Source organism: Akebia trifoliata, chromosome 10 (assembly GCF_017979445.1).
Source record: "Akebia trifoliata isolate Shusen 1 chromosome 10, ASM1797944v1, whole genome shotgun sequence".
Classification (NCBI taxonomy): Eukaryota; Viridiplantae; Streptophyta; class Magnoliopsida; order Ranunculales; family Lardizabalaceae; genus Akebia; species Akebia trifoliata.
Genome location: NC_141384.1, coordinates 24,520,516 through 24,548,049, shown reverse-complemented (window position 1 = coordinate 24,548,049; position 27,534 = coordinate 24,520,516). Strand labels below are relative to the sequence as shown.

The 27,534-nt window shown below is 34.0% G+C and overlaps 1 protein-coding gene across 1 annotated transcript; it reads right to left on the bottom strand.

Moving 5' to 3' along the window:
• Nucleotides 1-688: 688 nt before the first annotated feature.
• Nucleotides 689-24,364, bottom strand: PSD1 (phosphatidylserine decarboxylase 1). The gene is made up of 12 exons (XM_086456903.1): nucleotides 24,059-24,364; nucleotides 23,551-23,642; nucleotides 19,523-19,576; nucleotides 19,303-19,368; nucleotides 14,328-14,388; nucleotides 12,434-12,543; nucleotides 12,071-12,321; nucleotides 5,182-5,288; nucleotides 4,876-4,943; nucleotides 2,096-2,173; nucleotides 1,555-1,674; nucleotides 689-1,016 (listed from the first exon to the last, which is right to left on the bottom strand). Exons 1-12 carry the CDS (start codon nucleotides 24,210-24,212, stop codon nucleotides 855-857), a joined length of 1,323 nt encoding a protein of 440 aa, XP_086313029.1. The 5' UTR covers nucleotides 24,213-24,364; the 3' UTR covers nucleotides 689-854.
• Nucleotides 24,365-27,534: the final 3,170 nt, after the last annotated feature.

The following is a 27,534-nucleotide window of genomic DNA, read 5'->3' as shown; positions in this document are numbered from 1 at the left end:
CAGTGGCGTTTATTCGTTCACAAAGCTATCTCCTGTTCAAAATGGACATTAGACTAGTCACCCCCTAGTCTCCTTAATCCAAAATTTATACAATTGAGTGATAAGATTACAAATCTATGATCCCATTTGGTATGCAGTAATGTTGTTTTAGCAATTGGCAGTAAATGTCATGCAGTGAAGCCTTGCATAATATTATCAATTTTACGATTTCGTGGTGGGTCATGGCCACAGACCACCGACCAAGGCAAACCATCTCAATACCCTATCCACGAACAAGACGCCAGAAAGATTTTTGGTCTAAAGTTTTACGAAACAAATACTTCTTCAGGATGTTTAGCCAAAATTATTATTTTTTGTATGAATAATGATCCTTTTCTTAGTTTTTAAATTAGTGATAGATAAAAGAATTTGCTAGATCATTTTTATGATATAAATGCCATTATCGATATAGTTGACACCCGAAACAATCGAAAATTAATTCTGTACAAAATTTTGTAACTCTTTTTTTGATAAGTTGTAAACTATAAGGATACATTTTTCAGATAACTGGTTTACAGGCCAAAACATGCTTAAATCATAACCAGAATATTTTCAAAATTCTTCCCTCTGAACCTCAGCAGAAATCACTGATGGGGAATGAATCTTTCAGTGACATTATGGTGAAGTGTTCTTGAGTTGACATAAACAATGTTATCCAAGAAAGCCAATTCCCAGCCACTTTTCAATTATATTAATGCATCAGATTATGAGTTTTAAGGCCATCAAATGGCACCTTTTTTTAAACTAGTGTAGAAAAAAAAATCGAAATTACAGTACAAATCATTTGCATCCACGATCCACAAAGTGCACTAATGTCATGTATCACCCCACCTACCCAATGCTTCTCCCATGTGGATTCTATCCCCACGCTGAATGCAAAACTTGAAATCAGACGAGGAGCCATCTTTTCTGAGTGATTTTGATACAGGTGCTTGGAAAACAAGCACGACAGTTGATCCCATGTTGAATGCTGCTACCTGAGATAGATAATCCATGCTTATTAATAAACTTCTGCTAAACCAAATGTAAGAATTCACAACTTTAACAATAAGAAGCAGTACAGAGAAACAATGAGAATGGAAGCATATACAATTTAATTAAAGACCCAAACCTGAATCTGAGAGAGATTCGAGCAATTACCGTCCCATGGTTGAATAAAATTGTATTGGTTGATTAATGAGGAAAGAACCAAAAGCACTCTTTTATTGAAAAAACATTCATAATGTATCAATGCAACTATATATATATATATATATGATAGAAGTGTTGTATTTCATACAAAGCAATGTGGTAAATCTCGTATTGATGATGCCTACAACCTGAACCCTTTAAAAAATGAACAGAAGATAAAGGGGAATTTTGGTTTTCACAAATATAAAAATAGATGCTCAAAAGAGAAAGTAAAAGGAAATGTTTTTTCCTTTTTTTTTTTCACCACAAATTTGTTTTCCGAAATGTCAGAGAAGTTAAGTTCAGTTGGGTTCTGACAAAACATGTTTTAAAAGCTTTCCTTACCTCTTCACCCTTCTTGAGCATCACACCGACACCTTCAGGTTCATAGACACGCTCGTCAGGACGTTCTGAGTGCAGTAACTTCTTTGGCTTGTTTGTCCGAAGCTCTGGTTCAATGAAAAGCTGCCAAAGTGCAAGTTTGGATCAAAATCAACAACTAGAGGACCATCAAATCCAACCAAGTAACGAAGACGTGTGCCTCCAAGATAGAAGATTGGAGAGGAAGGGCTTTTGTCCAACAAAATAATAAATATTTCAGCAATCATGCATGGAATTTTCTCAAATAAATGTGACTTCTTTGGGCTACACATGGAAGTGTGCAGACAATGAAACAACTTTTACATGGTCTATAATCTTAAAAAGAATTCCTTTAAGATTTCCATAGAACATAAAAATAGTTATGCTTTCATATCAAAACAAACTTGATTCAAGTACACATAAAGTCATCTAAATAAACACTTTAGACTGATTATCCATAAATCCTGTAAGAGTGCAACATCGATAATAAAGGAAGAACTAAAATTTGAAAAGACAAACAATTAACCTCAATGGATCCAATATTTGTTGCACCGATCGCCGCAAGTGCCATAAATCCTTCTGCCCATTGACCTTCGAGAACAACCTAGGGATATGAAAGACAAATAGCATCTATGAAGCCCATGATTTTCAATGAAAAAAGTGATATCTGTAAATTAGAATCAATTCAACCAAGATGACTTTATGGAATTCCCAAATTTCTAAATACTGGTATAACTACAAAAGATACCCAAAGGAAGGGTCATCTAGATGTATCACAGTGAAATAAATCATCTAAATAAGGACCATCCACTGAACATTCTTATTCAATGGAGGAAAATGAGAAGAAATACACCTTTCAAACCACAAAAGAAAAAAAATATATCATATACCAAAGAGTCGTGCTGGAGTAACATTGAAATTGACATCGTTTCACACATTGGTGTGCACAGAACAATAGATGCTTCCGTATCTCGATGAAAGCATCTATGGTTCAGAAAACACATTGACGTCAGCAATGTTTGAAACGATGACAATTTCAATGTTACTTCAGCATTTTCCTCTACAAAAATATATAACGAGTATTGTTTGGAGCTATATCAAGAGCCATGCAAATAGTTAAAGTGTGCTCTACAAATCTTTTCAACCCCAATAAACATCTTTTTCAACTTTCCACTTGCCTTTCTGGAGTCTACAAGCGACACCCATAGTTTTAAGTGGTTGACCAATCCAACCGGTGATCAGTCCCCAACGATTGAAAACAACCATGAGATTCGAGATCAACCAAAAGCTAGTCTGAAAACCAACTCCAAAAGTACTTGAATTGATCCTTAACATTATCCAAGAAATCTCAAAAAAAGAAAAAAAAAAAAAAAAAAAAAAAAAAGAATTCCTAACTTCCCTAGCCAAAGCACGGGGAACAATAGATGCTTCCGTATCTCGATGAAAAGCATCTATGGTTCAGAAAACACATTGACGTCAGCAATGTTTGAAACAATGAAAATTTCAATGTTACTTCAGCATTTTCCTCTACAAAAATATATAACGAGTATTGTTTGGAGCTATATCAAGAGCCATGCAAATAGTTAAAGTGTGCTCTACAAATCTTTTCAACCCCAATAAACATCTTTTTCAACTTTCCACTTGCCTTTCTGGAGTCTACAAGCGACACCCATAGTTTTAAGTGGTTGACCAATCCAACCGGTGATCAGTCCCCAACGATTGAAAACAACCATGAGATTCGAGATCAACCAAAAGCTAGTCTGAAAACCAACTCCAAAAGTACTTGAATTGATCCTTAACATTATCCAAGAAATCTCAAAAAAAGAAAAAAAAAAAAAAAAAAAGAATTCCTAACTTCCCTAGCCAAAGCACGGGGAACAATAGATGCTTCCGTATCTCGATGAAAAGCATCTATGGTTCAGAAAACACATTGACGTCAGCAATGTTTGAAACAATGACAATTTCAATGTTACTTCAGCATTTTCCTCTACAAAAATATATAACGAGTATTGTTTGGAGCTATATCAAGAGCCATGCAAATAGTTAAAGTGTGCTCTACAAATCTTTTCAACCCCAATAAACATCTTTTTCAACTTTCCACTTGCCTTTCTGGAGTATACAAGCGACACCCATAGTTTTAAGTGGTTGACCAATCCAACCGGTGATCAGTCCCCAACGATTGAAAACAACCATGAGATTCGAGATCAACCAAAAGCTAGTCTGAAAACCAACTCCAACAAGTACTTGAATTGATCCTTAACATTATCCAAGAAATCTCAAAAAGAGAAAAAAAAAAAAAAGAATTCCTAACTTCCCTAGCCAAAGCACGGGGAAGGTGGAGATATTTCACGGGTTCACTGCTTGCCTAGCACGTGCAGCAAAAAATCTATGACAATCTGTTTGCAATTTATCTATGATAGTCTCACCCAAACTGCAGCCCGATTAGTGGAAATGTGCACACCATCAATGCCAAAAAGCAAGCAAGAGACTAATTCTTATCTCCTAGTCATTAAGATTCTTGAGGCACAAACTCAACAAATCCCTTCCCATCCAATAAAAACAATCCAACAATTGGTCCTGATCAAATAAGGAGAACAGAAGTGCATATGCTTTCTTAAGAACCTCATCTACCACAAAAACCTCCCAAAACCACACTTTGCCATCTTATAGTCAATATGTATACTATGCTCAAAGAAAGAATTGGAGATGCCTCTGCAAACACTGCACCCATAAAAGAATAGAAAATCAACCTCCAGAGACCAATAGGCTTCCCAACCAACCACGAAAAACCAACACCGAACCTCCGAAGTAATTTACCTTGAAGAACATCCATGGCTCTGGGACTCCTAACACCCAAACTGACCAACATTTTTAGGAGAAAAAAAATGATTACCAATAATACTTACTAAATGTATCAAAGGGTTAGATGGTCCATCCATCCCCTTGTAGACTACACATCGAAAAACAAGAGGTCCACCAACTGATGTACCTCTAGAACCTCTCACTCAGGCTAATATAAAAACCTGATAAGAATCATAAATGAGGCAACAGGAGCAATAATCCAATTCTCTAGGACCACATTCCTCCCATTGTAAATGTTTAAACCTTCTCGTTCCTTTCAATAATTTTTTTATCCAGATAGTTGATGAAGAAACAGAACGTTTTGATACTATAACACATTATGTAGGATATCTTATCATTCAAAATATTATAAGAACAGCAACAATACCTAATGAAAACAATTCTAAAGATCTTTCACATGAATGAAAAATCTCTTATATGATCTATAATTATAATAAGAATTACCCTTTCATTCTCCACATAGAGGTTCCTGATAGTTCGTGTAGCACGCTCATTCACAGGAAAAAGTCGACCTGCAATGATACAAATTTTAACAAAGTGATATCCACCAAATATATGATAGAATGTGATGGCAGAGAAAACTATTTTTATGTCACTGTGAAAGTGGCTAATCTACAAGAGTGATTCATTTGCCACTCTTGCATGTATAGAATGACACACACAATGAATTGTTCCTCATTGCATTTATGTACATCAATGTTTTCACCATATGTGATGTTTCCCAACAAACAAATAAACAAGTAAAGATACCTGAAAAATGGCGGCGTAGTAAAATATGCCAATCAACAGGAGAGTGTACACGATGATAGTCACCCGGCTTGAGATATAACACACAGTAAAACATGCCTTTCATGGGACTGCAACAAAACATTCCAATTAACATGAATTAACTTCTGGATTTTGATGCACTCCAAATGCAATAAATTATGGAATGGATGTAGTTCAATCTGGATCAATGTTGCTAAAATGGGATATATCTACACTTAAGACTAATTAATTATGGAGTTACCACTGTTCAGTAATATACTAGTAGAGTCAATAGAAGTAGGCAAACGTACTTTGTTTTATTCAACTCTTTGATGCCTATCAGGCAAAAAAAAAAGTAAAAAAAAACCGTGTTGCACCAATTGGTCTCTAATTATCCCAATATCTCTGTTCAATTGGGATAATTAGAGAGGTGTAATAAGTAATCTCTCTCGCTTTCTAAATTCTCAGAATAATGTCATCGTTGATGAGAAGTAGTTCGGCGAGACTCAAGACTTCTATGCAAAAATAAAAACATAGCATTTCTAAGGTTGGTTGGCATTTACTCTGTAAAACTGTTGTAATTTAAAATATCTATGCTTTTTTGGTAGTCTTTCAACTGCCCCACTCCTGTTTTCTTCATAATCAAAGGCTGGAAATCAAGATTGGCCTGTTGAAACACCTTATTGACTCCCATAAATTCAAACTAAAGGCTGGTTATACAATTTTCAAAAAAAGAAGGAAAAAACAACCAAGGAGTACTATTGAGGCTTGGAGCTTATTCAGCTCAAAATCCGAATAATCTGCACATTTTCTTTTACTTCAATGGGCTGCCATCCTTGGCATCCAACAACATGATGGCCAAATCCACTGTTGTCAAATGCGACCACATATGCGCATATGCGAAATCTAAAGGCTAAATCGCATATACGATCGAGGTATATGCGAAAATTGAGGGGTCTGCACAGTATACAAAGGCATAATATGCGATGGCATGTGTCCCAACGGCTAAAAAAATAGCCGTTGAACAGCAACTTAATTTTTATTTTTCTTTTAAATTGCCTTCCTACTAGGTTATAAATAGCCTACTCTTACATCCCTCCTCCATTCTTCTTCAAATAAAATACAAGCATTCTACAAGTCTAGAATCAAAATCATATTCAATATTCAAGAATCAAGATAAAAAATTCTACATTCTCCATTTCTCCTCTCTATTCTCTAGAACCTCTACTCTATAGTCTCTAGTCTCTACATTTTTTTTTATTCTTCTAAATTCAAGAAGATTCAAGAGCAAGACTCTAAGCTTCAAGAATCAAGATCAAATTCAAGACTCAAGAATCTATAAAGAATCAAGCTTTTCAAGACTCAAGATCAAGCTTCAAGATTAAAGAATCATTCAAGATCAAATATCAAGAATCATTCCAGAATAAATAATCAATAAGCTTGGACTTGAGGTATTTATAAAATTATTTTACTTACTTTTTTGTTTGACATTTGAAAAATGTGGCTTCTTCATCGACCAACTCCTCCCTTAAGCCCAAATCGAATGAGCCCGGTTGAAAATACGGTCATTACCGAAGTACCACCGAAAAAAACCAAATAGTGTGTGAATTGTGTGCCTACATAAGCCAAAGAGAAATCACAAGCAATAAGCAGCACCTTGCTCACATGCCAGGGTCAAATGCTAGGGAATGCCCAAAAGTTAGTCCCGAAATCAAATGGGAAATAATGGAATATTTAGACAAGACCTCTAGGAAAGAACGAGATGATGCCGCCATATAAGAAAATTACATGGAGGGTGAAGGTAGTGGTGAGATTGATGAGAATGATGATGAAATTTATGTAGATGATACTCCCCCCACAACCGGACGTTCTAGACCACCTATTGCACCATTAAGAAGAGTCTCTAAAAGAGCGTGTGGTCCACTAGATAGGTGGTCTAGGCCACATCCCGAAGATGTGGTTACCCAAAGAGAAAAAGGAAAAAACCCCGTACAAACCACAATCGAGAGCAGTGTAAAGGATATAAAAACTATTATCCAATACATAGTAAAATGACTTTACCAAGCAGGTATTACCTTTAATACTATTAAATTGAAAGGTTTTAAGGTCGTTGAAGCCATATAACAATTTGGACCGGAACTTAAGGCACCATCTTATCATGAAACTAGGGAGCTGCGTCTAAAGAAAAAAGTAGAGGTCACTCAAGGTTTACTCAATCAATATCGAGAAAAATGGAAGATCTATGGGTGTACTTTAATGGCTGATGGATGGACTGATAGATGCAGCCGAACATTAATTAACTTTTTAGTTAATTGTCCAGTTGTAACCATGTTTCATAAATTTTTCGCTGCATCAGTCTATTCCCACACAGCCAAATATCTTTTTAAATTACTAGAGGGTAAAATTGATGAAATCGGAGAAGAAAATGTTGTCCAAGTGGTCACAAACAATGCAACTACTACATATGTGGTTGCAGGTTGCTTGCTAATGGTCAAGACATTGTTTGTATTAGTCACTTTGTGTGACACATTGTATTGATCTTATTTTATAAGGTATTGGTAAGTTACAAATTAAAATTCTTGCTAGAGCTAGAAAAATTATTATTTTTATGTATAAGCATGCTTTATTGTTGCAAAGAATGAGAAAACACATTGGTGGAAACTTACTTAGATCGACTATTACCCGATTTGCAACAGCTTTTTTGACACTACAAAACTTGTATGGAAAGAAAAGTGAACTTAGAAGCTTTGCAGTGTCAGTCAAATGGAATAATGGGCCTTGATCAAAGAAGACCGAAGGGAAACTAATTGTCAAAATCATTCTTTCTCAAAAGAATTGGACTAATGTTTGCAAGGCCTTAAGAAATGTCGGACTACTAATTAATGTCCTAAGATTGGTGGATGGTGATGAAGAACCACCAATGGGTTACATTTATGATTATATGGAAAATGTCAAATTAAAAATAATGAAAAATCTTGCATTTGGATAAAGAAGTTATAAGCCTGTAATTGACATTATAACAAGAGATGGCGGAACCAAATGTCGCCTGTCTTGTATTCGGCTGCGTACATTCTCAATCCAACTGTGACTTTCAAGCCGTTGATCGTGATGAAGCGGATTCGACACACATGATTGGATTCCTTGATGTTTTAGAATAAATGGTTCCAATGAAAGATAAACAAGACAAAATATCGTCGCAATTGGATCGGTACAAGAACTAATTAATGTCCTAAGATTGGTGGATGGTGATGAAAAACCACCAATGGGTTACATTTCTGATTATATGGAAAATGTCAAATTAAAAATAATAGAAAATCATACATTTAGACAAAGAAATTATAAGCCTATAATTGACATTATAAACAAGAAATGGAGGAATCAAATGTCGCCTGCCTTGTATTCAGTTGCATACATTCTCAATCCAACCTTGACTTTCAAGCCGTTGATCGTGATGAAGCGGATTCGACACACATGATTGGGTTCCTTGATGTTTTAGAACAAATTGTTCCAATGAAAGATGAATAAGACAAGATATCGTCACAATTGGATCGGTACAAGAACAGTGAAAGAATCTTCAGGAGGGAGATCATCATCGGACACAGAACAAAGACTCCAAGTAAAAAATAATATTTAATATGGTTTATTTAAATTCATTCCAAGTTTTTAAATTCAAATTACAAAAATATTTTTAAATTAAATATTATGGCTGATTGGTGGGCAAAATATTGAGTGGATCCAATTTCAAAGGATCCAAGTTTGAAGAAATTGGTCGTAAGAATTCTTGGCCTAACGTGTTCTGCATCCGGATGCGAGCGCAATTGAAATACATTTGAGATGGTAATTTGATTTTATTTTGATATATATTTTGAATTTTAAATTTTAAATGTTTTACTTTATTTTCTTAATTTAACAACTTTTTAATTGATTTGTGTTTATTTGAATTGAAATAACAAATTCACACCAATAAGATGAATCAACTTGAGCAGAAAAAGCTCAATGACTTAGTGTTCATGCAATACAATCAATGATTGCGCAAAAGATTTTTACAGAGGAAAGAGCAACCGAAGTTCTAAGACCCCATCTCCCTTGCTGAACTTAATGGAGATCATACATGGATTTCCGATGTAATAGATGAGCTAGTGCTTGAAGGAGAAGATCTCACTTAGGCGTAAGAGTGCTGCTTTTGCACCGGCACTTGGGGAGAGCTCAAACCAAAGAAGAAGAGGTGACTGATCAAGTCAACAACTACTTGATGAAGAAGATGAAACACAAGGGAAAAATGAAGGCCAAGAGTCTTTGGATGTGGATGAAGTTTTGGTGAGATCAAATGAAGATGAAATTGACAAAGATGAAGAATAGGATGAAGAAGGTGATGATTCAGATAATGGCAGGAATGGCAGTGACGACAACGACGATAATGGAGGTGATGACGCCGGAGATGTGCCACAATGGATTAGGGATGATTGTGTGGAGTATATGGCGAATTATCGTCAACAGAATTAGTTGTTCATTTGTTATGTACTTTGAATATTTCCAATTTCTATGTGTATGACTTGTATTAAAGATTTTATAGGGACAATGACTCCGAAGGAATCTCTATGGAGAATATGTACCGAATAGTCCCCTAGTAAAAAAATAAGGTACATTTAAGACCCACTAAGTAAAATATTAGTCTACTAAGGATCTTTTAAAGATTTTTTTAAGAAAAATACCTGAAATACCCTTTAACAACTTTACAAAGTTCAAGGGAATCGTGGTTTGCCTGAGAGATGACCACTCTACGTTTTGGTAAATATTTGAGACACCCTTATGTTATAAATAAATAAAAAAATGAAATGCCCCTTGTCCAATTTTTTTGATAAATAATATTTATGTGAAATATAAAAATAAATATTTTTATTTATTAAAAGTTATTTTTGAACTATTCATAAATTTAATATAATTTTATTGGACTTATTTGAGTTCACTTGCGATTTTTTGAGTTGAATTAATTCGGTGGACATTCAAGTCGAGGTTTAAAATTATGTTTTAATTATTTAAAATTATTTATATATGTTAGTAAATCTAATATAAATAGACCAAATAAGTTTGATGATGATGACCATACTCATTTCCATCATCGTCATCACCATTGTTGTAGTCATTGTCATTATCTATGTGAGTTAAAGATACTAATTTTTGACGAAGAGAAAATAAGGTTTTTTTTTTTTTTTTTGTCATTTAGATCTCTTTTCATTAATCTATAAGAGATGACCTTTGTCAAGGAGCATGCCATTAATTTTAAAACATATGAGTACCTCAAATATTCTCAAATAAACACATTTCTTCAAACATCAAAAGCTTTTGAAAGGGTAATTAAGACATTTTTGTTTCAAAAATCCTTCACAGACTAATAATTGATGAAGTGAGTACTAAAGCTCCATATGTTTTTAGATGGGACTTTTTGGTACATATTTTCAAAAAATAGGTCTTTGCGGTCATCTCCCTATTTTATATTGGGATTAATGCTGCATTCTTGTGTTTTTTGGTATCTATGTATTTTTGGACATCATTTCTAAGTTTATCAATATATATTTTGTTGTTTTTCAATTTTTCTGATTTTTATTTTTATTTTTTCTAATTTTTTAATCATTTTTTTTAGTAGTTGCATATGCCACCACATATATGCGATCTGGCACATGCAATCGCATATGGCTGCATATACTATTTGAAAACACTGGCCAAATCAAGCCTATACAAAACAGAATAGTGATGACTTCCTCATAGTAAGGCTTGAATTATTCATCTACCACAAATTCTTTGATTTCTGCCATCCTCAACTGTCTCCCCTTCCAAATTAATGAAGGAAATGTAATCTGACAGAAAATTTGTAGTCATAACCCCATCTTTTTAACCATCATGGAACTTCTAACCATAGTCACAAAGTCGGAATACGGGTTTAATACGGCAAGAGAAAACTTCGGAAAAAACGTAGAAAAAGAGAGAGAAACGCTAAAACATAAAATATATATATATATAATATATATATATATATGAAAAATGTATATATCTAATAATACATAAGAGGTTTATTTTAATTTATTCTATGTTTCAACATAACATGTTCTCAAACATAATTATACTTGTTATGATGCCAAAAAAAAGTTACTCATCGACATATCTTTTGTTCCAAATAATACACTATTGAAAAAATGAAATACCATAACATCAAGGTATGATCATCAAATCCCATATTTCTATATTATGAATCACCAAATTCTATTATGTATCAAATCCCACATTCAAAAACATACATGAATAAAATCACAACAACTACAAGACCACAAAGAAAATGTTTAGTTTTTTTTTTTTTTTAGGAAAAAACTTGTTTAAAACATAAAAAACGCATTCAAAATGGGGGAAAAAAATGTCACCTTTTTAAAAAAAAAATGCATTTTTTATTGTTTTAATCACCAGAGGTACAAGATGTGTTTTAAACGAGTTTTTTTTTCTTTGGAAAAAACATCATTCTTTGTTACTATGCTTCTGACAACTATAATCCGGTGAAAATTTTGACTATTCTCCTTTGAGGAAGCTCTCCTTTCTAATTCTTGCTTTGAAAGGATACTCCACTTGAAAGTCACATTTTTTTTTTTCAAAATTCATCAACCAATAGGAGAAATAGTTACATACAGGAGGTCAGGAGACCTGCAAGAACAATGGTATTAAAAAAAATCACAAAATAAAGAACAACAAAAACATTGAGAGCTGCGGATCCTCTCAAATCAGAAGATCCCATCTGATTCTAAATACAAAACTTCAAAGATAAGGTCTCAATTTTTTTACTAGGGCCAAAAAAAAAAAGCAAGTACAACATCAAATTCGGAGGTAGATATAAAAAACACTAACATACCGCACTGGGATTGGGTCCCGCACTTTAGGTGAAGCCAATGAAATTCGCCACCATGAATTCTTACTTGCGTCTTTTGCAGTTTTCTCTTGTTTATCATATTCTCCACATGCATCATCCTGGACTACCGTAAGGAAAGAACTTGCACCAAGAAGAGAAGCAGCCGAATAGGAGAAACCTTTGACTTGTTCAATCATAGCCCCTGATTCTTTCAGTTCCCCAAATCTCAAAATTGTACCATCCACAGGACTGACCTATTTCAATGATTAATCATAATGTATGTGTATTATGTACCATTCAGCGACATTATAGATTTTCAACACAAAAAAGATGAAAATTTAGAAGCAACAGCTGGTTACCAGTTACCAGACAATGCGGACTGGGATCGATAGGCCTGGAACCTTCTTCAAGTGTCCGAATGAAAAATTCACGTAAAGAAGCATACTGGTCCAGTGGAAATGCAGTTTCTTCTAAATCTGTGATATAGAGCAGTTCAAGAGACTGGTTAGTTTCGTCCTGGAATACCACAGGAAGCATGCTATTCCAAACATGAGACAAGAACGAATTCAAAGGCCTCAAGAATCCACAAAACCTTAGCCAAAATTCTTTCTTATCGATAAAATCTGACAGAAAACAGGAACATATTTGAAGAAGTTCCACCATTATATAACTAAAAAGATTTATTATCATCACTAGTTTTCTTCTTCTTTTTGTTGGTCAGGTATAAATCTTTATTGACAGAAGAAAAAGTAAGAACAACCAAATAATCTTGGGAGTCAAGCCTACAGAGGCTTAAAAAAATAAAAAACAACTAAGACCTCCCATCAAAAGACTAGGTCCTCCAAGACCAAACCCTATACTGCACAAAATTAACAGACCACTTAGGTAACACGGCTTTATATTGAAGTTGCCAACTTAGCTAAGTTGGTAAAGGAGAGTGGAGTGTAGACCCCACAACCTAGGTTCAAATCTTGTTGAACCCACCTTGCTTGCCTAGTATTAAAAAAAAAAAAAAAAGACTTAATATCAAGGATGACCTTAAGGAGATTTTCTTCCTTTCCCTCAAAAACCCTTCCTTCCCCCCAACTGCCATGACAAACAGCAAGGGAAGCAACCTGCAAAGAATAAGCCCAAGAGGGACTCTTTTACATCTTCGATATCAATTGGATGAGGCACTAAGGTGACCAAGCTTTGTCAAGATTGAACAACCAATTGATTCAACAGCATCCGCCAAGGGGAGGGGGATAGGTTAAATGGGCAGTGAAACTGTTGGTGGGTGTAGGATAAGAGGTCATGGTCCATTCAATAGCATTGGCCGAGGATGGATCATTGTCCCATTTTCTATTTGTTAAGCTCTTTGTAAAGAAAAGAATAATGTAGCAGAGGTCAGCACTGGGTAGTCAATTATAGAGAAGATCAAAGCACTGATGAAATATCAGTCTTCCATCCCCAAAGAGTAGGGTCCAAATCTTGAGGACTTCATTTTCTGATGCGTTGAGGTTATTCCAGGTCCTCCTCAGTAGTTTGGCCATTCTAAGCTGACCTTGCAGTTGATTCCTTTTGAGGTGCTCCTCCATTTCTTGTTCTTCTATTGGGCTTTCCTCTTTTCTATTATTAATAAAAGTCATTTACTTGTCACATTAACATTAGTTTCCCACTTTTCTCTTTTGACTAAGAAAGAATCCCTTCCAATAATTCTAAAAATTAGGTTATTTGCATTTCTCCAGTTTGAATATATATATATATAACAGAAAACAAGCATAGCTAAAACGACAACATTGAGATGTATGAGTGGCAAGATTAGCCATACACCAAATCAATGCATCCAAGGGAACCCAGTAGAAGTTCAATTAAACCAAAAACAGCCAATTAAGATGGTTTGGTTATGTGCAACAAAGCTCCTCAGTGGTATCTGTGATTATAACTTCATTGGTGAAAGTTGAACACACCCCAAAAAATGAAAGCCAAAAGGAGATGGATCTAGCAAGCGAGAAATGATTTGAAGATAAATAAGCCAACGGTATGGCATTGAAAAGGCCAAGGAAGATTTATGTCGCTGACCTCATAGATTTGAGAGAATGATTGGACAATTAAAAAGATGATCAGCTGATTGGCAAGAAACTGCCCCTCCGATCGTACGGTATTGCAAAAAGGGCATGCATGAGGGGGGGAGTAGGGGCGAGAATCGTGGTAAATTTAAAAAAGAAGGGTATAATTTCTCTTCAGTGACAACAAGTAGATCAGGCAAATCAACTCTTACTTGAATGAAATGCACGAGCCCAAGCTCTGTAGACGTAGGGACGCAACCGAACTGGTAATTCCTGAGAAAAAAAAGGTTTTTGGATAAAAGCATTAGTGACCAACAAGATAATAAAAGCATGCAAACATAACTAGGAAGAAAATTCGAATTAAGAAATACAATAACAAGTAGGGAGAAATACAATCACAAGTACAACTACGAAACTTGTATGGCATAACAAAGCAATTAAAAGGAGGTAAAAGCCATATTAGCATTGCAAGAAATTAAATTGCCAAAAACAAGCCCGGAGTAGAACAAGAATTAGGATTCTCACGCATCATTTTTGGAGTAACTGTTGCAATTCTAAGAATTATGGCTAGCTCATGAATCGAAGAAGACCACAACCAATAGCCCATTCCTAATGCCAAACAGAATATGGTAGGAAGACGCATGGCATATTGAAGAAATACCATAGTGTTCTTATCGCAAGTGACTTGACAAATTCTAAAATTAGAGGTTTGGACATACATATATGTGATTTGAAGTCAGAAATTTAGAAGGCTTTTTATAATGTGGATTGGTGTTTCCTAGATAGATAACATGAATTTCATTGAGAGAAAATATTACAAAGACGGATCGATTTTGACATAATAGTGAATAAGAAGAGAAATACACCAATAAAGAACCACTCTTCCTGTTAAGGAGCCATCAAAATCATCATGAATCAGCTTTAAGAACAAATCTCCTGCTTGACCCCTCAAAATTCCTTCAATATGCATCCCACCCCAGAAGGTATCTCCCTATTTCTTCAAATCTTTGGAAACACCCCACAGCGCTCTTGAAGATCAATTTGTTAAGTTCCTTCCAATCACGTACCACAATCTTCTGCTTGGTGCTAGTTCTAGATTGAAAAACATTTTGATCCCATAGTGGATGGTTTGAAAGAAGATTGGCATCATGGATGAAAAAGCTCCATCTCATTTGGAGAAAGAATCACTCATGAGAAGTGTGCTTGCCAGCTTATTAGTTTACTATATGTTTTTTTTTTTTAATAATGATTTTCTGACGCCCCCCTCTAACACATGCCCCCTGATGTGGCATGTGCTAGAACCATAGATTATTCCTCAGGATACACAACTGCACATATTTATGGGGATGTACAGCTGTGAATCCCGAAGGGAAAAATCGATGGTTCTAACCCATGCCACAGCAGGGGGTGTGTGTCAGAGGGGGAGTCAGAAAATCACGACACTTTTTTTTTCGACCTAGCTTCAACCACTCACCAGTTGAAAAAATTGCAAAAGATTCTTCATGGCTCAATAGAGACAATAAAAGGGACATTATGGGAGGAATTTTTTACCTACCATGATTGGCACACGAGTTAACTCGTTATACAAGACTCATAATCAGGGTAATACATTGATAGAATGGACCAAGTATAAAAGCTTAGTCCGACATCTAAGTTGTTGGAATCTACCTCGAGAATATTGTTTTTGGGTCTCGGAGTTAGACTCAACATATACCAATACTTAAATCTCAAGGAAAAAAATCTGAAATGATAAATGAACAATTACAAGTTGATCCCACTACTCACACAACATTTATAGTGTTGCACAACATGCAAAATAAATGCTTGAGTGGAGTCCGAAATTATGGAAAACAATTACTAAATTAACATTAAAGAAAAAAACTACACAAGATGGATGGAGGAAGAAAGTGGAAAATGTATGTATTTTTTTTCTATTTTGGCCATTTTTCATACACCGTGAATGACTTGAGCATCAAAGTACTTTTGCAAATACACCACTAGAGCCTGAAGAGTTTATAATCAAGAATAAACCAAAAAAACAACAGTTGATTACAAATCTCGAGGATAATTGAATTTTTGTCCACAATTTCCATTTCACCCTTGGTCACTGGATCATGGAGTTGATCTTCTTTGATAGCCTCATCATTCTACCACTTCAAAGCCTGAGCATCGATTGTCTATTATTGGCCCTTGCTAAAGTCCTTTAGCTCCAACTGGCGAGAGCCTTGTTGCCTGATTGGCTCACCCTGTAGTCCTGATTCTTTTGACAACAGTTAACGCATTTGCTCATTCTTCCAACAAATGGCATATATTTTCTTGCTATTTTGCAATCCTTTCCTGCATTTCTGCCATCATCTACATTACCATTTGCTACATCAACAACATTGGGTTTTTTGCCACAGGGATAAAGTTTTTCTACCTTATTCTATGACATGGTAAACCAAGGTTTTCTAATTAATATCTTTCACAAACAAAGCTAAATTGTGGATGCAAAAAATTTACAATGTTCATCGAGATTCATAATTGAATCTTGATTTATGTTTCTTTTTATTCTAACGCTCTAAGCACCAAGGGTGTACTTGCAAAAAAACACTGACACCCACTATTAGTATAAAAAACAACGGTTATGATACAAATTATACACATTTTTCCACTTTATCCTCATATCCTCCTTTCATAGTTTTTGTTTAGAGTTGATTTAGTAACCATTTCCATTAATTTCAAACTCTATTCACACATTGATTGTGGCATAACTGTTACGCAAGTGGTGGGACCAACCTATAACCTCATATAGATCATTTGAATTCTCCCTTGGGAACTAAGTATTAATATATGTCAAGTTCGACTTCAAGACCAAAAGGCAATATTCCACGTCCAATTCTAACATCTCGGATGTCAAACTTTGCTTTTATATTTGGTCCATTCTATTGAAGCATCATACCGAGAATCCATCTTGTATCTTGAAGTAACACGTGACTCCATTACAGTAAATGTAAAATATTCCCTCTCACAAATATAAAAGACCATTGAAGCAAAGGGCGGACATTAGGAAACTGAAAGGTCTTGCAATTGAGAATGGGGCAGTCTAAATGTCAAAAGAAAATTTTGGGGGGTCAATATTGAGGTTGGGCATTGTAAAGAAGTGGATATCACCTATGCTAGATTTTGAAAAGGCGTTGGGAAGAAGTATCAACTTAGTTATGTTCGTAAGATATGTGAAGTATTGTTCCTATGTCTTAAGTTCAAACCCCCTTGAACCCAACTTCACCTAACCAACCACTAACACCTTACCTATAAAAATAATGGCATTGTGAAGTTCCTCGATGTACACATCAAAGCATACATTCCAAAATCAACAACAATGATACAATTCACTTTCAAGATGTATTATGTGGAGCTGGGAAAGTATGTTATTTTCATCCAAGACAAAATAATCTTATTTTAGATAATCCTAGAACATATGATTCAAAGTTTTCAAATTCGTCCATCTTGTTGGCTCATAATGGAAATCCCTCAACTGAAAGGCAGAGTATTTGTTCCTTTTCTAGAAAAGCTTCAAGTTAGATCTGAAGGCTTGGAAAAAGAAGGTCCTAGATCATGTGGAACATAGAAGGAAAGAAAGAAAAGAAAAGCGTACTAGACGAAATAGCTTCCACCAATAGAAAGAGGTTGAGCCCTTTATTTTCGACAAGCAAAGCCAAAGGTAACTATAAAGAAGAAATACCATAATCTCATTCTAGGAATAAATCAATTTACTTGCAAGTCAAGGGTTCGATAGCTTTAGAAGAGGACACGATTACCAAGTTCTTTCACCATATCGCTAAAGTAGATGCAATCGCATCTCTCAAGCTTAGTGACAAAAATCACCATTTTTTTTAAAAAGTCATGATTAATTCACAGATCTTTCAATCGGAGACTCAATCCCAAATTATTCCCGAAGCTTTGAAAAATACATTTGTCTTTTTTTCCCATCTTTTTGCTAGTTTTTTTCTGAATTTTCCCCTTGAATTTTTTTTTCTAAACTCTGACTTCATAAATATGCTCTCAGGTATTGGTGGATACTGATTGTTTAAGAAAAGCAAACTAGGAAAATGTTCTACAAAAATCTCAATGCAAAATGTTTTGCCAAAAAACTTATAACGTCAATCTTTTTTACAGTATTACTTCGGCATCAAACACTAACTACAAAAACCGTTAGAGGAGCCAAGGAGCAGAAGGACGTGCAAGCTAGTAAAAAGTATCATTGGCTAAGATGGCTTCTCCATTTGCTTTTTCAATAAGCATTGATATCTTTTGAAACGAATTAATGAGCATAAGAAAGTATTTCCACCAGAAGATCATCTTAGATGTGACTCAAATAAATTATAGCTCAGATTTTCAAAGAAGGATACAATCTCTTAGCCATTGTTTGTATATAAAATGTCATTTCCATTCTCGATAGATTTTTCTCTAAATGAAACACTTTTTTTTCCTTTTAGATTCCGCAATCCAATTTGTAGGTATCTTTTAATTTCACTCTTTTTTTTTGGTAGGTAAAGGGTTAGTTGTTAGCAAAGTGAAGCTGAGTTCGAGGGAGTTTGACCCTAGGATGTGGGAACAACACTCCACAAGTCTTACTTTGAGGTGAGAGTTATAAGTTATGATTAATTTCACTCCTTTTCTACCTCTTAATGTAATAAACAAGAAAGGGGTAGAAGGGATACATTTATACCAAGAACTCTCCTCTTATCTCTTTCCTTGGGAATCAATAAAACTCTCTCCCAAAGATCATTATGTTACACATACTAGCTTTAGAAAATGGGGCCGGGGGGGGAGGAAAATTCTATGTATCAAAATTACAGTTACAAAAGAAATATCCATGTCCAAAGGTTGTATGTGTCTTTGTTGTGCAAAGTAACAAAAGAGGAGAATGAATGAGAAGGGGAACGTTATGAATCAAAATGAATGTGTTCGGGTTAATGTCAGGGCTTGGACATCATTTTAAGCCCACAGTCAACACACAACACTTCTTATTGCGTCTGGGGCTGGCAATGCAAACAAAACTCAACAAAGGTAAAAGATGAATAGGGTGAAATAAAAAATCAAAGCACAGATTTAAATTAGTACTTAGTAAATGATACTATAAAAATCTAACACATTTTGTAACACAATAAATTATTTACCTAAGAGCTGCAAACGAATGCTTACCACACTTGTAACATATCCCCATATACGAGAAATGGAGCGCAAGGGTAGCAACCTCAAGAATGCAGCCTGTAAATGCAAGGTGACACAATTTTTAGTCAAAAGATAAACATGCAATTTACACCAATTCTCAGAGCGCACATAGCTTATTAATTCTAGAGATATTTAAAGCATAATGATAAATCATTGAGGATAGTGAAATATAAAGTTATTGACTAATTACTTTTGCATCTGGTGAGAACTCAAGTTCAATTCCACTCTCTCTTGCTTCTTCAATCTGACACAAAACAAATGATCCAATAAACACAAAGCATGAACTAATTCAGTGGATTTGAGATAAGGTTTAGGATGATGAAGTTCAACCAAGAAATTACAACTAGAATTACTTAGAATGAATTTAAATTTAACAATGAGATTACTTTTAGGAATGGTGAATAATTCACTCAGTACTCATTGACATCTACATAAATAATTTAGCAAAAGACCTGTGTAGATGAAGAAATTGTTAAGTGAGTATGGTTACGTGATTTTGTGAAACATCATTCAAAAACAAGAAATTTCTTTGCATAGTGCGGAAGCACATGAATTCTATGACATATCAAAGAATAAATTCATTTTTCTAGGTGGAAGGATATAAAAATATGGTATTAAATTTTGCCAAACTCTTATGTATTTTCACAAAGACCAAAAGGAAGCATTACTGAAAAGTTTGGGCCTGTTTGGATTGGCTTTTTTAAGTACTTCTGGCTCCTGTGGGGAGCCAGAAGCATGTACGAACCGTTTGGATGCAAATCACCGGAAAAAACACTCTAAAAAAGAGTACTTCAAATTGACGAAGTACCTCAACAGGTGCTGCTCACGAGTGTTGTTGCAGGGAACATTAAACCCCGTCAAAATAACAGTTTTAAGGACAAAAATGCTCTCATGAATTGAGAGTATTGTACCACATGTACACGATTTTGCCTCCAACCAAAATAGAAACTCTTCTTTCTCTATTCTTTAACCCTAATACGAAAACCCTGTCTTCTTAGTAGGCTGGTTTTGGACGAAATCCTTGGAGCCTCATCTCTGCATCGTCATCTTCGTCGTCAAGCTCATTGCAGACATCCATTTTCTTCTTTGTCAAGCTCACAGCCGGCTAGAGATTAGTTGCGATTTATAATCCTCACCAAGGATTTCGATTAGGGTTTTGTTTCATCTGATTTATAATCCTCACCAAAGCCAGGGATTTCATCGTCTTCTCTCTCAATCTCTGTTAAATTTTACTTATATTTTGCTTGTGTGATCCACTCCTTAAATTTATATAATAAAACACAATGGTGGTCCTACTCCAACTATAGTTTTGAGTTGATTTATAATACAACTTTTGATCTTTGTCCAATTAATAACCGATTGGATTCGGTAATTTGCCCCCATAATATTTATTTGTTCCTTTTGTTCTCTAGTATAGCTCTATTATAGTTTTATCTTCTTATACTACTTCAAAATTATCACTACTCTTGCCTAATTCATTTGCCATGTTTTATTCTTTTCAAGTTTCAAAGGTTCGTGTTGTATACTTACTGTAAGCACAAAACAATATATTGGGTATTGTTTGCATCCCACACTTTCTTAATAAATATACTTGTCTTTGATTTGTGATTTGTTTATACTGGTTGGCAATAATGGACGTTTTCTTTTCATTTTACGTTTGTTGGTATGATTATTATAGTTTATTATGGCTTTTTATTGCTCATGCGGACGAGGGTTGGGGTTGACACTTCCAACACAAAAGTAACAAAGGTAGACAATTTTATAGGTGTCTATCATGGAAGGTAATGAATGATTTGCATTAATTTATATCAATCATAAATATGAAATTATGTATTTTAAATGAAATGTATTTTTTTTCATTTACAAGATCATAAAAACAGTTTCTTATGGTTTGATGAAGCCAAGAAGATTGATCATGACGATAATAAGTATACAAAGAAAAAAAACAAAATCAAACCTTCGGGGACAGGAATGGGTATTATATGAATCAATAGGGTCCAATATAGTGCAATTTATGGTGATATTGGTTTTGTTGTATATAATAGTTGTAATGTTTTTTATTAAGTAATTGTATGTATTATGAAACATGTTATTCTTAGTAGAATATAGTTGATCATGACATACAATTATTTATGATCAATTATGGATGCAGGGAATCTTTATATAATTGTATGTATGATGATACAGGTTATTGTTACTGTATATCAGTTATGGAAGCCGGAAATCTTTATATCCTTATATGTATAGTGATACATGTTATTTTTATTATATGATAGTTGCCATGTTTTTATACAGATTATCTTTATACAGGTTTTATTTTTCATATGTCCAATTTTTAGGGGAGGTTCTATCAAATTTTTGTAGATAATAAGTATTTATTAAGTTTAAAATGATAGGTTAGCATTTTTTATGGATAAAAACAGTAACTATTACTTTTTAGGTCATAATTAGTTGAGTTATAATGTTATAATAATTAGTTGAGTTATAGGTTATAATAATTAGTACATGTAAGGGCACTCTGGTCATTTTACTAAAATCCAGAATAGTTCCCAAAGACAAAACTTTGTCAGAAGTACTTCTAACAATACTTCTCAAAACCTGCATCCAAACGTACAACACTTATCCAGCTACTTCAGACAATACTTCAAACAGTACTTATGTTCTAAATACTTTTGGCTCTTGCATCCACATGGGGCCCTTAATTTTTCAAATATATATATTTTGTATTTAAAATATATATAATATGTTATCAATGGTAGGAATTATGAATGAGAATTAATAAGCTAGCAATATAAGATACTAATGGTCACCACATTTGATATAGTTTTCGATCATAAGTACCTAAAAAATCCAATAGGCTAATTTCGTTAAACCCTAATTTGTTAATCTAATAAAAACAAAAGTAAGATATGTATGGCCCACATGTGAAAGCCTATGTGCTCAAGACCTCCTATAATCATAAACAAGCTGTTGTTATTTTTCTTTTGGTTTTTATGCACTTACATGATAGGATTTCGAACATTTAAATGTGTAAGCCTAACACTCAAAGGTGGAGTCTTGGAGACGCATGTCAGAAAGTTCCAAATACTATTTATCATCTTGTCATTACTTCAAAGGGTTTTTATTATATTGTGACAAGTTGTGAGCATTTTCATAATTTCTTTATGCTTTTCCAATATTTTCATAGTGATTTTTGTAGTTTCCAAATATTTAACGATATAAGCTATGGAAAATATTCAGCAAAAGAAATTGAGGTTGTCATGAATATCAAGTGTGCAAAATATGAGATATTTGGTGCAAGACTTCAATTTTAATATATATAGCATGAGCAAGCCTTGCTCAAAAGAAATTCATCATAAGATCCATTTACCTAGTTAAAAATAAGCACCCCAATATTTCATGAATCCTATGCACCATGAAGTCAAAGCATAATATGAGACCTTTTTGGTAAATAGATATATACATACATACATGAACACGCATACTCATTCAACTTGTGTCGTGCCAATTTGACCAACTAACAAAATTTTAGGGGAAGGAAGTTTATAAAAGAAAAACCTTATTTTCGTTAGAGCAGAGGGCAAATAAATCATGTACCCAATATTAAATGAACTTAATGCATTGTGAAATCAAAATGGATATAATACTTACTTGATGAAAACACATACACATTCAATTTCTGTCATTCCAATTAAAATATGGCATGTAGCAAACTCGACTTTTGTGAAAGTAGACAACATATAAACCACATGCCAACCTCCTATGGGCTCTAAGGACCTATCCAAGCAAAACCCTCTGCTAAAGAAATCCTTCGGGGGAATTTAATATTTTTTTTTTTGGGCAGGTGTAAGTGAGAAAGAGTTTTGATCCCAGGTCTCTAGCATCATTGCATACATACTTAACCACATCACCAAGGTATGAAAAGTGGGTAACTTAATATCCTTCATTAAACATCTCCGAAGGAAACAAACTATATGTACACAGAATATGTAATGCCGATAACACAAAAAGAGAATGTGGTGATTACTGAAAGATATTATTTCACTTTATTTTATTGGGTAAGCAACTGCCTAATGGGCGAAGACGATTTTGAACTTAAGCCTCGATATAATAAACACACATTAGCCTCCAAATAATAGTAAGAAACCATTGATTATGTTTCAATTATCATATACAACAAATATCATTTATTTAGAGGAATACAAGATCAATATGTACCTTCTTGTCATCATAGAGCCGACGAGCATGAAGAATACCGAGCATAAGTATAGTAGCCACAGTTGCACCAGGCACCAAAAATGTATTATTACCTGTTGTAAGTAAGCACACTCATTAATATGAGCTTTAATGCACCTTTCATAAGCATGGTTTTAAATCTCGTCCAAGACCGATATGACTCGTCCGAGTCATCTCAGTCACGTTCAGCAACATCATCTCCCTTGAGATAAATTTTGAAAATCTAGTCCGGGTCAGTAAAACTCGACTGAGTCAACCGGGATTTTGTAGATTTTGATTAAAATAATTAAATTTTTTTTTAATTTAAATATTTATTATATAACTAAAACATGATTTTATGAGTAAACATTTTCTAATCTATGTTATTTTATAATAATAAAAAATTATAATTATTTTTATTTAAATATATGCAAATCAATTATCATAAAGCGAGTTAAATGGATTATCTCGTCCGAGACGAGAGCTTGAAATGAGGAGAAGAGAAGCTGACCTTTAGAGCTTCCAGTTCCGCCATTAATGGAAGCTCGGCTGGTTTGGAGGTTCCTCGCAAACGAAGTGAAGCAAAGACGGTGAGGAAAGTGATGGGAGAAGCTTGAATGTTGTTGGGGAAAAACAGGCCATTTCCGAGAAACCCTAATCTTCATTCTTTGGTGCGATTTTGGTATTTTACAGACACAAGTACGACTGTACTCTACTAGGGGTTTTGATAGGGTTTTGTTTTGAGAATTTTGCGTTTTTTTTTTTACAGACCAAAAGATTCAGAAGCGAGGGTTTTGTTATGTTTGTCTGCAAGGATTGGAATGTTCTGGAATGATATATCCGAGTTATAGTTTTGTTTCCTCTTAAATTACTTAATAGTTAATAGATCCTGTGATAGGGTTTTTCTAAGTAGTCCCTAACTTGTGGGCAAAACCATTTACTAAACTTTTTCTTTCTTAATGGTCTCTCAATGTTAAATCTCTCGATACGATTTTAAAATACCCAAACTATTTTTTGTTCTCATTTTTTTACATATGTTTTCCAACAACGATTATTTCTGGAAAAGATTTAATGTGAATAACGAATGGAGGATGATATACTCCTAATTTCAAATATTTAGATGTATTTTTTTAATTTATTATGACGATTTATTAAAAATAAGAAAAAGAACAAAGCTGAGATTCTAATTTTTTTTAAGATTATGTTTAACTTTTGAGTGTATGTTTCACACCTATAACATATACATTTTGGATATTTTGAGAATATTTATCTAGTATTGAAGTCTAAAAAATGAAAAAAGTAATATGGATCAAACTTGCAATATCAAGTTCTCAATTTTTTATTGTCGAGCTCACTACTTTTTTATTGTTGTGTTCAACATTATATTGTTGTGTTTGACAATTTAAAAAAAAAAAAAATTTGAATTCAAGCAATAGCGTTTGATATACCGCAATAACTTCTATTGTCGAATTCTTCAATTTCCCAAACTGTTGAAGGGGACAATTTTTAAGAATTATTGTGGCAGGTATATCAACTACATTGGCAAACATATTCACCATTGTAAATTTAATTTGAAATTTTAAAAAATTGTCTAACTAGACAACAAAATGTTAATCTCGACAATAAAAATGTTGAATTCAACGATAAAATAAATGATGAACTCAATATTGTAAATGTGATCCAGATTTTTTATTTATTTATTTCATTTCTTTTACTTTGATATTAGATATATCTTCTCAAAATGCCTAAAATTCATATATATTTTAATTGTGAAACGGAGAATCGAATCAAAAGTTATTATGTAATCTTCAAACATTTTAGAATCTCAATTTTTTTCGTCATTTTTTTAATAAATGGTCAAAATAAATCGAAAAAATACATCTAGATACTTTAAATTAGGAGTATATCATTTTCCATTCATCATTCATAGTCAAAGGATCACCAAAAATGATCACAATCACCACTGGAAAACCTAAGTGTGTGAAAAAGATGAGAAAAATGGTTGTTTGGATACTTCAAAAGCATTATAACGAAAAGATGAAATTGAGGGACTATTAAGAAAGAAAAGGTTTACTAAACGGACTATCAAGTTACCATTCAAAAGTTAAAGACTATAGGGTAAAAGAAGAAAGACCTGTAGACACCCCATTTTTGCATCCGCCTGATTAATCAACTCGTCAACCCGATCGCAAAAGTTCCCAATGATGGATGTCTATTCCAATGCTTTATTTTGTTACCAGATATGTTTCAGAAATTCGGATGAGGTATCTCGAACTGACAAAACTTAGAACCACGCTATGCTAGGAAAATACGACCCCAGAAACATAGAAATCATCATCTTGCAGCCAAAAAGAAGCTTCACGATAAAAATCACTAAAAATGACCAAATTACCAAAATGCCCCTAACATCAAAACAACCCTAGAGCCTACATTACGCTTAGGAAAATCCATTCAAACACATAAAACAACAAATCGAAACCAAATAAATCATTTCACACCATTTTTCACAAAATTCGACAAAATTACGAAAATACCCCTCATAAAATTCACGATCATTTCACACAAAAAATTTCATAAACGACAAAAACCAACATTCCCATTGAATTCCTTACGAAAAACTGATTCCAAAACATCCTGAACATTGAAAAACGACTTAAAAACGTAAAAAATCCTCTCCGAGGGCAAAACGGTAATTTTACAACTTTAATAATTAAAAATTTTCAAATTAATAAATAAATCATTAAAAAATGTAAAAAGAAACATTAAGTCAATCAAGTAAGACTAAAGTCAAGTAAGGCTAAAGTCAAAACATTAAAGTCAACCAAAAAAGACTAAAGTCAAAGTATTAAAAGTCAATATCATAAGACTAAAGTCAAAACCCTAAATCAAAACACTAATCAAGTCAATCTCATAAGACTAAAAGTCAAAACCCTAAATCAAAACCCTAATCTAAACTAATCAAGTCAATTTCATAAGACTAAAAGTCAAAACCCTAAATTAAACCCTAAAGACTAAGTCCATCTCATGAGACCAAAGTCTAAACCTTAATTGAAACCCTAATTGAAACCCTAAAGAAACCCTAATGAAACCCTAATGCTTCTAAGAAACTTTATAAAAAGGAGCCTCCATACCCTATTTTCGTATCAAAGAAAAAACCCTAGGAAAAGTAGGTAAAGAAGCCTCCATAGCCTCCCCAAAACCCTAATTTTGGAGCCCCAACTCCTTTCCTAACACCCTTACTCTCCGATTTTAAGCCTAAAAAATACCCAAAAACCTCTCAAAACAATCCCAAAAATCCACAACAAATTTGAAGCACTCAAATCCAAGAAGGAAATACCTTACCTCGGAGATCAGGAATCAGATCCGGAGATATAACGAAGTAAGGAATACGGTACAAGGAGCCATTCTAACCAGATCTGAGGGAATAATACTTTTGCAGATCAAAGGTAAATTTTTTTTATTTTTTTTAATCTAGGTTATCATTAGCAATGTAGATCTATTTGGGATAAGTAGAGACCAGCATTGGCCGGGCGGGGTTGGTGCCTAACACCTTCCAACCCCGTAACATGATCCCCGGATTCAGATTTCTATAGTAGATTAGTTCTTTTTATCCATTGTAGGGTCAATTTGGTTCCTAGACCGTAATAACTAGGTGGCGACTCCCAAACCTCAAGGGTCAAAAGCGGATCCGCGCACCCCGCGGATCGAGGGCGCTTTCAGTGGCGACTCCACTTGGGACTATTGAGGATCAAACTTGAAAAACCCCAAGTATGGGAGCATTGCCAAGATGACCTAGTTTTTTTTTTATTATTTAGTTGGATTTATTTTATTTTTTCTGTTTATTTATTTTTTATCTTGATTATAGATGATTTTGGGTATTGCATTTTTTTTCTCCAATTAAGGATCACTTTTTGATGACCCCTAAATAATGAAAGATTCAAATTGACCTATGAAAATGATGGAATGATGAAGGTTGGACAGAAATAT